This window comes from Arachis ipaensis, chromosome B9, assembly GCF_059453495.1.
Source record: "Arachis ipaensis isolate K30076 ecotype BB chromosome B9, ASM5945349v1, whole genome shotgun sequence".
NCBI classification, from domain to species: Eukaryota; Viridiplantae; Streptophyta; class Magnoliopsida; order Fabales; family Fabaceae; genus Arachis; species Arachis ipaensis.
This window is the reverse complement of record NC_142444.1, coordinates 145,494,560-145,506,691: the sequence shown is the minus strand read 5'-3', so window position 1 is coordinate 145,506,691 and position 12,132 is coordinate 145,494,560. Positions and strand designations below refer to the sequence as shown.

At 35.0% G+C, this 12,132-nt stretch overlaps 1 protein-coding gene across 1 annotated transcript; it reads right to left on the bottom strand.

Annotated features, from left to right (window-relative positions):
* Positions 1–9,003: 9,003 nt before the first annotated feature.
* On the bottom strand, positions 9,004–10,222 carry LOC107616442 (uncharacterized). Its single transcript, XM_088499301.1, has 3 exons — positions 10,215–10,222; positions 9,968–10,110; positions 9,004–9,749 (listed from the first exon to the last, which is right to left on the bottom strand). The coding sequence occupies exons 1-3, from the start codon at positions 10,220–10,222 to the stop codon at positions 9,004–9,006; spliced, it is 897 nt and encodes a 298-aa protein (XP_088355427.1).
* Between the last annotated feature and the right edge of the window lie 1,910 nt (positions 10,223–12,132).

The following is a 12,132-nucleotide window of genomic DNA, read 5'->3' as shown; positions in this document are numbered from 1 at the left end:
GTGATGTTGTGTGATGATTGATATTTCATTTTGGGTCTATAATTAGTTGAGTATCTCATATTTGCTCATTGCTTGATAACTGCATGCCAAGTGTTCGAGAAAATACACGAATGCCATTTTGGTTTATTTTAGTCATATACCTTCAATTTGGTGCTTCCTCCTCATTCACTTGCTCTCTTCTAAGTGCATTGAGTCCACTTTGCTTTATGCTTGCTAATTAGATACTCATTGAACATGACTTGCTCTTTGTTATGGATGCTTAAGATTATTCTTCTCATGCCATATTGCATGCTTTACTCCCTCTTGCATCCCATGCGAAGTGTTGTGACCCATGCCTTTATAATCATTTGGTTACACAATTTCTTTTGGGCACTACTTCTCACTTGCATGTTTTTGTTGAGATGATTCTTTGGGTTTAATGCTTTCCCTCTTTCCCTTCCTTTTTCAGGATGGCCACCAAGAAAGGCAAGAAGAAAGCTTCAAAGAAACCAGCTACAAAGAGGGCACCCCAAAAGTCAAACTCCAAGGCGCACCCCACATTAGGAGCCAAACCCCTATCTAAGAAGGCAAAGGCACCCGCTCCTATTGATGAAAAGGAGAAGAGCAAACCGGCAAAGGATTCTTCGAGGTTCTCCAACCGCTTCTGTGAACTTGTGTTCCCCGCCATGGTTGAGAGGAACTATCATGCCGAGCATCTACTCGCCCCGCCAGACAAGGTTGCTCATTGTATCTTGCCCTGCATTAAGCGGTGAGGATGGGAGTTTCTTCTGCAAAAACCACAAGAGGTCAACCTCTCATGGGTGGTAGAGTTCTACACTAACTACAATCTCCCCTCTCTTCAATTGGTATACGTGCGCCAGAAGCAAGTCTCAGTTTCAGAAGAGGCTATTCAGCAAGTGCTTAATGTCTTACCGGTACCAAGTGACATGGATGGTTACCAAGAGGTCTTACGTCAGCGAGAGGAGTTTGGGTTTGATTGGGACTCGATCCTCCGAGTCATTGCTGAACCAGAGACATTTTGGACCCAAGGTCGACTCCGGATGCGGCCCAAGTGCATTGACGCACATTCCCTCACTGTAGAAGCTAGAGCTTGGGCCCAGATCCTATCCCACTATGTGCTACCTAGCACCCACAAGTCGTCCTTCACAGCAGATCTCGCCTTGCTTGTTTGGTGTGTTCTCATGGAGAGACCGGTGAACATTCTGCTTCTTATCAAGCAAGCGATGGGTCAAGTCCACGCCCTAGATAATTTGCCATTTCCAGCATTGGTATCTGGTTTAGTTGCTGCTGCGGGTGTTCCTTGGGAAGCCATGGACACGAAGGCTATAATTTCGGCTAAGGGTGATGTTGTCCCAAGCGGAAAATACTTACAGCTTCCTATGAACAACCCTAGCCTTGACATAGCCCCTCCACCTACTATTCCTTCCACTTCATCGTCACCACCACCACAAAGATCCACCCATCAAATGATAGAAGATCTACACCGAAAGATTGATAGATAAGAGCGGCGCAACCAACGTCGGTACACTTACATTAAGAAGGTCTTGCGTTGTGTTACCCCTACCATGGAGGAACCCGAAATATTCACGTCCACCTCAAACCCAAGTGACAGGAGCTCTGATGAAGGGGATAGTGAAGGTTCCGGTCCCGACCGCCCTTTGCGCATTATTGGTAGCACGGAGGACCGTGCTAAATTCTAAGTGTGGGGAGGTCGTTCGACCGATCTCCATGGGTAACAATCTCTTCCCTTCAACACCCATGGATTTATCTTTTGCTTAGTAGTTAGTACATTGCATGTGTAGTTAGTCTTGCTTGTAGATACCCTCTGCATGATAGTTAGTCTCTATAGAGTTACTTGGTCAAAATAATGACTTCTTCCCCAAGAAACTGTAAATTCGGGGTACCCTACCAATTTTGAAAAAAAAAATTTTGCGGTAAACTTGCTTCAAGAATGTATTTTGGAACATAGTGATTGAGCTAAGAACACAAGCATGTGAGTTTTGAGCCTATTGTGTGGTTATATCTTCTAACCACTATTTCCCATTCTTGTGTGCATTATTCTCTCTCTATGATTGTAATCCTTACTTTGTCTGATTCTATATGTCCATTACTTTGTGTATGAATGCATTTACATGATTGAGGCCATCATTTCAATAGTCACTTTTCCTAAACGGCCTTAACCCTTTTATCTACCATTGCTAACCAATTTTAAGCCCCATGATAAACCCTTTTTGTTCTTAAATAGAGCACATCAACAACCCTAAGTGAAAAATAATGAATGTCCCTAGATTTGGATCCTTGATTAGCTTAGGTGAGTGAGGGTGTGTAGCATTCAAACGGGAGGGTGTACTTGGGAACTTGGGTGGATGTAAAGGTGTGTATTTGTAGTTGTAATTGGAAATTCTGGGATTTGGGAACATACTCATGTATTGAACGATTGAACCATATGCATTGAAACTTTTGTACATGAAACCCCAAGAAAAAGGGGACCAAAAAGAAAAATTTTATGTATATATATGAGAATGTAAGAAAAAAATAGAAAAAAGAGAGAGAGAGAGAGAGAGAGAGAGAGAAAGCAATGAAAGGGGACAAAAATGCCCCAAGACAAAGTAATAATAACAATGCATATGGGATGTGAATTGAAAAGAATGCATGAGTATGCGAAAAAGTGAAACCCATGGGTAGCTAGGTATTGTATTATAGTTGTATAGGTTGTTCTATGTGTCTGGTGGGATCTTAGGTTAATCAAGGATTCAAATTTCAAGCTCACTTGACCATATGCATCCTTACCTTCACCCTAGCCCCGTTACAACCCATGAATAAGACCTCATGATACTTGTATACATGCATTAAGTAATTGTTGATTGTTAGATGAAAGACAAATCTTGGAAAGCATGATTAGGAGAGGATTGAGTGACGAACCCTATACACTCGAGCGAATAGAGCGGATACACCTCCGGTGAGGGTTCAATGCTCAACTCCTTGTTCCCGGCTTTCACAAGCGTTCATCTAGCAAGTTATGTGCACTTCACAGTAATGTTCAAATTGGTAGGATTTATGAATTACATATCATTTTCGCCCCATATGGTCATATGTGTTCTTGGAGGATAGATTTACCCTTGACCAAGTAGATAGATGATTTTACATTAGTTGCATACATTCATTAAGGAAATTTGCACTTCATAAATCCTTTCTTACCATGATCTTTGGTCTTTTTTATTTTTAGCATGAGGATATGCTTGGTTTAAGTGTAGCGAGATTTGATAAACCCTAATTTTGTGGTTTATATTGTGTAGAATTTGGGGGATTTTGTCAATATTTTTCACACTTATTCACAAGAATTGCATGGTTTTGTGTTCTCTTCCTAATATTGCTTCATGATGGAAAACATGCTTCTTTTGCCTTAGAATTGCTATATTTTGATCCTCTTTTATGTGGACAGCTGGAAGCAGCGTGCGAAGATCGGCGCATCCACGCGGATTAGAGAAATCCACACCGGCGCGCACGCGTGGATCGTAAAATCAATAGGCGCGCACGCACGCATGGCGCGTACGCGCGACAAGCTGCACGTGACCTCACTAAAAAAAATCATGCCTGGCGATTTCTGAGGCTCAAGAGATCCAAATTCAAGCTGGTTCTGCATGGAAAAGACCCAAGGATGCTAGGAGAAAGGGGGGGATCATTCATTCACACTTAGACACAATTTTTAGCTAGTTTTTTATTCTTGTTCTTCTAAAGAGAAAAACCCTTGTTCCTCTCTAGATCTAGTTTGATTTGATCTTCCCTTGTTGAATTCTGAATTGGATCTTGTTAATTACTAGTTTTGATTGCTTAAATTGAATTACTTAGCATAATTTTGTTTGGATCTTGTGTTAGTTTTATGTTTTCTTGTCAATTGCCATTTTATACCCATTTAATGAATCTTGTGAATCTTGAATTGTTAATGTTACATTGATGATTTTCATGATTAATTATGTTGTTTGAGTGAATTTACATTGATAATTGTTATTGGGTACTTGTTAATTTCAATTTAGTTGCAATTTGAATATGTCTTTTAGTAATACTTACCATGTGTTTGATGAAATGTTTCCCTTGATTATGGAGTAGTTCTCTTTACTCTTGGCCTAGCCTAAGGGAATTGGGTAAACTTGAGTCATTGGGTCTAATGGATTTGATGATTTGAGAACCCTTAGTGGTCAATTTGATAACCATTGACACTAGCCTACTACTAAGTCAATTAGTAGTTAGGTTGGACCTTATGGGTTGATGTTGACTAAACCATTTAATATACTTCAAGTATAGAAGTAAACTTAATGAGTTTGGTTCTTCATAATTGTCAAGATATGGTTATTAGACAAGGATAGTGACCCCAATTCCCGTGTCTAGCCAAGAGTTGCTTTTATTATTCATATTTGAAAACCTAAAAATCCTAATTGCTTGTCTTAGTTATAGTTATTTGGTTAGTCTTAGAGTAGAATTATATTGGATGTTATCTTATTAGTTTGGAATTGCTCACATCTTGCTTTAGTCATTTGAATTAGTTTCTTGCACTTCAAGGTTACTTGCTTGTTAGGATTCTTAGTTTAATTTCTTGCTCATAACTTGCAACCCTGGAATTCTAACTAATGTTGATGCACATATTTGCCCATTCCTTGTGAGACGACCCGAGGTTTGAATACTTCAGTTACTTTTATTGGGGTTGAACTTGTGACAACCAATTCCTTCAAAATTTGATTCACGGATTATTTGTCGGTTGAGGGCTATACTTGCAACACGAAAATCTTGTGAAATTCCTTACCGACGGTATCCCGCCCAATAATAATCCTCATATGCCTTAGCATCAGTGGGATCTTTAAGAACAGGCTCACAAGAGGTCAACTGATCCCAAATAATCTTCATCTGAGCAAGAAAATCAAAAACTACTTGGCCACGTTCTTACTTAAGGCTATGAAGTTCCTTAAGCAGTTGGTACTGATGAGAGAGATAAGAAATAGTGTAACGTTTCGCCAAATGATCCCATACCTCTTTAGCAGTTTCAAAATGCCCAAACTGTAAATGAATGCCAGGAGTAGAAGCATTGCGGAACCAAGTGATAATCTGATGATTTTTACTATCCCAATCTTCCAATTTCTCTACATAGTCCTTCTCAGCATCCTCCTTAGATTTGGAGGCACCATCTTTGGATTTGTCAGTCATAGTTGACTTAATAGGACATGCAATATCACCAGTCATATATTGCCATAGTTTTCGCCCTTTAAGAAATTCTCGCATAGCTTCAACCCAATGTGCATAGTTGGAGCCATTAAGGATAATAGGAATAGGCTGAAAGACATCTGCTTTTTCCATAGTAATAGAAAGAATAGCAAAAGGGAGAAGAAAACTGCAAATTCAGGGCAAAAAATGAGAAAACGGGGCGCAGAATTGGAAAGAGCTCACCAAAAAATCTTAGGGAGGGTCCCGCTTATCTGCCACGTCAGCGCCACGTCAGCAGTGATGTCAGCGCCACATCAACGAGACGATGACACGTGGCAGCACCTGAGAGGAGCGAGAGAGACACACTGGCGGTGAGGTGGAGCGCGGGTCAACCGCGGATCGGGTCGGGTCGTGCGCGGGTCGGTGGATACCAAGGATGGCTTCGTTGTGACACATGGCAACACCAGGAGCGTGCGATCGGCACCAAGATCAACGGCTGCTGAAGCTTCTGGAATGAAACAATGGAGGTGGCCAGCAAAGTTCCGGCGGCACGTGAGGGCGCGTCCGGGGGCTTCTGGCGGCGATCTCGGCGGCGTTGGAAAGCTGACGAAACGAAGAACACGATGATGCCGGAGGTGACGAACCAAGGCGTCAAAAACATATCGAAAAAGGAGAGCGAGGAGGCACTGTCGGAAGAGAAAAACAAGGAGGCTATGAACAGAATTTCATTGAAAAAAAACTTTAGGCTCTTGATACCATGTTAGAAACAAGAGACTGAGAGAGTAATCTGAAAAGTGTATTATTGAGTGTGATCAAAGGTAAAATATACAAGGGGTATTTACAGGTGCTAAATGAATCAAAGTAATAAAGACATAGAATCCTACAATTAATATACAGATATACTATATAAATATAGACGATACTAATTGATCTAAATTGATTCTAATAATTCTCTAACAGTGTTTAATAAAACTTATCAAGTTAGGAAAGATTTAAGATACATGAAATTGAGATTTATAAATAAATTTAAGTTTAACAATAGATACCAACTTGTTAGTGAAAAATAAGTTTTAATTTCATTTACAAGTAAATGCCATATTTATTTTTTAGTTTAAATTTTATTTAGACTAAATTTTTACAGTGAAAATTAACATGTAGTTGATAGTTAAGAATTATTAGATAATATTTTAATTAAATTTATCAAATTGTTTAATGATTTTTAACTGTCAACGTCACACAAAAATAACTATGCGTGACTTCTCAAAAAATTATTTAAAGCATTGTTGTAAAATTCAGACCGAATTGATCTGTTTGACCAAAAAATTAAATCATAAACTGGTTCGATCCGAGGCCAAAATAGTTCAGGCTTAAGAATGAATGAGAACCAACCAAATTTACTAAAAACCGGTCAAACCAAACCATTCAGGTTACACAAACGCGTAAATCTCCGATGTTCCAGTGCTCTTGTAGTCCTGTGCTCTAGTGCTGGAATTTTTTAAAAAATGTGATGGACTAGGTTCGATCTCCTGTCCAAAATCTTGTAGTTCTTAATTGCTACATATGCTAATGATTATCAATTTATCATTATATTATTCTACAACGGATAGCATTTTGGCGCTAAAAATATTGACGTGGCGCATTCTGGTATATGTATACTTACCTTTCTCTTCTAAACTTATTTTAGAAAAATATCTTTTTATAATTATATGAAATTAATATTTAATGAATAATTATACTAATTGTCAATTGTTATAATATAATTTTTAATCAAACATAATTAGACATAAATATGATCGAAATTATTAATAGCTTTGTTAATATTCACTCTAATGCACATGTGTATCATATAGTATCAAATTAATATTGATATCAATAATTAATTTCTATAATTAATTTCATATTACTAAAAATTATATATAGTGTTCCTTTTGTGATTTATGAGTCTAAGTTTAAGAGCCAAAATATTATTTAACTTTTTAATTTATTATTCTTTCTTGACTACTTCGTAGAATAAGAATTTATTTTTCGTTTTTCATCGAAGTTGATACTTTTAAGGTACAAATTACAATTTTTTATGATATTTTTTTATGTGACCATTCTATTATTATTCTTTTGATAATTTATAATTGTTCTTACTCAAACTTATTCTTTTCGTTTAATGTTATAGCGCGATTGTCTTTTTATCGTAATCGTTTACAATGCATCACATCCATCAAATACCACCTCGAGTTGTATTCATTAATCTGGGTTCTAATTACACATATATGTAAGAGTTCAACGAAGGGGTAGTGAACTCTATTTTACTGAATGATGGTTGGATCTACGAACTCATATTATGACCAACCTAATGGAATGTAGATAAAGTTAGTTTTTTTAGAAGGAGCTCAATTTTTGATTGAGCAATTGCATTCAAGGAGCTTTATAAGCCAAGTTCATATTCCATCTCCTTCATGCTTTCTATATCTGTCAAAAAATCTTTAAAGTATAGCATATAATGAGATTGAGTTCCTCAATTTAGGTTTTAGTTTTGCTAGAATTGTGTCAGCTTTGAAGATGCAATTTCAAATATTGGTACTGTATTTAACTTTTCTTCTTTTAAACCTTTCGTAATAATTTTTTTATAATATATTACATTTTTTTCAGAAACTACCAGCCTTCTAGTGCATCAATGCAATGCCACTAATGGGAATAAAGGTCAACTTAGTTTTTCGGTGTGGCTATTTTATACCTTGCACATTACATGAATAGCGGATGATGAAGATTACTTAACAAGAGGATTGTCTAAATTTGTACGGATTCTAAATGTTCAAGCTAATGACATTATTTTAATTAGTTGTCGTTATGAGAATGACTCTAATCTATATATGTTTAAGGTCTAGAATAGTTTAAATATTATTTAAATAATTTGATTCTAATATTAGTATTTGATTATATTAGTTTTAAAAAAATTTAAATTGTTGCTTCAATTTATATATTACGATAATTATTTTTGGATATATTACTTTTAAATTTTTAATATAAAATTTCTATTTTTTTATAGATTTATTTTTACTTTTATTTGCTCCAAATATAACTAAAAAAAAATAAAATAGTTGAGTTAAAAAATCTGACAATTATTATTCTTATTATATTATTTTACAACGGGTAGTATTATAGCGCCAAGAATACTGACATGGCGAGTTCTAGTGTCAGTATGCATACTTCTCTCTCCTTAACTTATTTTAGGAAAGTATCTTCTTTATAATTATATAAAAATTAACATTTAATGAATAATCATACTAATTGTCAATCATTTTTATTCTTAATCCTATATAATTAGTATTTATATGATATTTATATTAATAACACCTTTCTCTTCTTAACTTATTTTAAGAAAGTATCTTTTTTATAATTATATAAAAATTAACATTAAATAAATAATTATACTAATTGTCAATCATTTTTACTGCCAATTATTTTAATTATCAATAATTATAATATAACTAGTGTACGAACCCGTGTCTACCACGAAAAAATTTATAAAAGTAAAAAAAATTATATATTTAGATATTTTAAGAAAAAATACAAAATAATTATTATTTCAAAAGTTTTATAAATTTATTATTAAAATCAAGGTTTAACTTAAAAATAGTGAGCAATCATCATTTTACACTTTTTTAAAAGTAAAATAATTATGCATTGATTTCAATACAAAATTTAAAATAAAATTAAAATGTTTACATTAGTATCCTATTTTTTCAAAGACTTCTTTATAAACAATATTGATGGTTGAATTTGCAGACATTCCCACGTGATTCATAAGTAAAACTTTTAAATCTCTCTTGATCTTAACTCTTGCATTGAAAGTGCCACATATAGTTGGCCATGTGTAAAAACTGGTTTCGGCAAGTATAATCCAACATGAGATAAAGTTTGTCCCTGAGACTTATTAATTGTCATGGCAAATGATACTATTATAGGAAACTGTCTTCGTTGAAATCTAACTGGGATGATTTTATTTGTTGATACCATATTCATTATTGGAATCAAAGCAATATGACTATTGTTGTTACCCGTTAAGACTTCATATTCTATGACATAATTTTTAAGCTTCCTAAGTTGTAGTTTTGTACCATTATAAAGTTCACTGGACTGGTCAATATTCCACAATAATATCACCGGAACACCAACTTGGAATATTAATTTATGTGGAGGCAAACCAGAGCAATTTATGCTATTCAGTAATTCAAGACCATTGAGATCTAGTTGACTCTCCATATTCCCTTCATCCATACAAATTGAATCCGAACTAAGATATAATTTTTCCTCTCCAGGAATGATAGCCATCAGATGGTTGTTGCCCTGTTCAACGATGTCCAGCGTGGGTTCATCAATGAGTGTTTGCTGCCTAAACTCTTTGTGATAAAACTTTGAACATGATTCATTCTTCATGCAAGGTGAATTTTTGTTATACGGACCACATGGACCATGTACCATGTAATTTTGAATAGCTCCATATAGATTTGGATTTTCATTTTCATCAGGAATCTCAGATGTTATATGTTTGTCTATGTCATCTAGTGTTTATGGCATGAACTCGTTACTCATGAATAAAAGGATATATGCATGTGGAAGCCCTCTCTTTTGACACTCTATAGTGCAAACATCTAAAAATTGAAAAAAGACGAATGAGTAAAAATTACAACATAAGATTTTAATAAGGTGTTGCATAAACACAGACTTACATCCCAAAATTTTGTCAAAGATTTTTCCTCTTTTAGGTCATTAATAAAACCATCAAGCTTGATTTTAAAAACTCGACACAATATATCAGGGCGGTCTTTTGCCTTCAATCTAATGGGAGTCACTTCTTTTTTTATCTCATCCCATTCAGGGTTATAGGTCATAGTGATAAAATAGCTAGGATATCCTGCATATCTGCAAATTGCAAATACATCTTTGCAATTATTCATCATGTACCTAGGTCCACCGATAAAAGTATTGGGAAGAATGATTCTTTTACCAAGCCTTGCAGCATCTACATCCCCATTTATAAGACTTTCATGCAGACATTTGTATTTATCAACCCTCAACTGTAGTTGTTTACACTTAAAGAATTTTAACCTCTCTGATTCCACTATTGTGTAGCCATTTACAAGAAACTATTGGAATAATCCCTTTGATCTCAGAATTAATGGAGATTTGTAACAACCCTAATTTTTGAGTACATGAGATCTTTTCTGAAAGTACGGATTTCTCCGGAAGATCAGTAAAGGGAACACCTCTGCTATATCATCAAGCATCTCAATCCTCATTATCATTATGTCATCCTTAAGCTGGAACCTCCTTTGAGGCAAGCTCGATAATGCAATCACGAAGAACCTAGTTTTTGAACCGTATCGGTTGGTAATTTTGATTCTGATTTTCGTAAATAGTCTCTGTTTGACGAACCGGACTCGATTCATGAGAGGAGAGAGATAATAGTATAATATTATCATTATATTAGTATTAGAAAATACTTGAATGATATTATAAGGTTACCTGGTCGGTTTTTGTTAAAAACGGAAAATCGATTTAACCGGGTTTATGGTTTACTGGTGCAGCTTAGCACCAGCACTCTCTGATGAATTTAGCAATGCTAAGGCCTCATTATACATGTTCTATTCTCATAATAAATATGTTACTAGTGTTATTTATGCTAGTAGCTCAGAAAATAATTTTTAGAGATGTTTTTACGAGTGTTCCGGTACACCTAGTTTTAGTAGTTGTACACCAGAGATATTTTAATATTATTTTAATCCACCTCCAAGCCAACCAATCACAACTCACCTTACACCCCCAAGACCTCCAAGGCTGTCTCATTTCATCATTTTGGCCGAAAATAACAAGAGAGAAAAGAGAGAAACTTTCATGAACACTTAATCTTCAAAGCTTGATCTCTTCTGAACTAAAACTCAAATCAAAACTCCGATTTCACCAAAATGATCCTCTCTTCTTCCTCTACATAACCATGTAACTTATCAAGGATGGAAATAAGGTGAGATGGCTGTCTCCCTCCCATTTCAATTCGGTTTTCAAGGAAAACCATGCAAAACATGTGTTTTCTTGATGTTCTTCCTTAGGAATCATGCTTAACTTGACTTGAGGGCCAAGAAACATGAATTTCCAACAAGTCTAAGGTGAGATATCTCTTCCTAACATACTGAGTGAGATTTGGTCAGTTGAGAGTATTTGGATTTAAAGTTGTTCTTGATGTGATTTAGGAGGAAAAAGTGCTTAAGGACCACCTGAAAGTTTAACCGAATTAGGAGCAGAAAAACCAGGTAGGGATTGACGAATTTAATCTTGATTGATTGTGTTTGAGTTGTGTGATTATGATATGGTTTGGCTGTGCTTGAAATTGATTGTTTGTATGAGTAATTCTTGTTGAAATTTTGGTGAAAATTTGATGAAATTTGATGAAATTCAAGCTATGAATGTGTGTTCTTGTGGCTGCTGGAAAACGAAACCCTAGAGCTTAAATTGAGGTTCAATTTGTGTTAAAATCATGTAGAAAAGATGGGGTTTTAGTGGCTGGAAATTTATTTTGAATTATGGTAAAAATCAGTTGCTGAAAAGACTGAAAAACGGGTAAAAACAAAGAAAGAATCTGAAGAATATACGAAGAACACGAAGAACACTTTGAGTGTGGTGAAGAACAATGAAGAACACCTTTTAGATCTTAGAAAGGGCAAGGAAGTAAATATTTTGGTGTTTGAGGGGTTATTTTGTAATTTCTGAAAGTTAGGGTGGTTAAAGTAGAAATATTAAGAGTTACCGGGGTAAAAAGTTAATTTTAAAGGTTAAAAGGTAAAGGCAAGGTAATTTTAGAAAATTTAATAATAAAATAATAAATAATAATAAAATATTAAATAATAATATTTAATTAAAAAAATATTTTAATAAAAATAATAAAATAAT

Excerpts from the sequence above, each read along its gene's own strand:
- LOC107616442 (XM_088499301.1), bottom strand. Across the intron at positions 9,750-9,967 it reads TTTTAAAATCAAGCTTGATG|ATGACATAGACAAACATATA; the intron begins GTTTTATTAATG and ends CATAAACACTAG.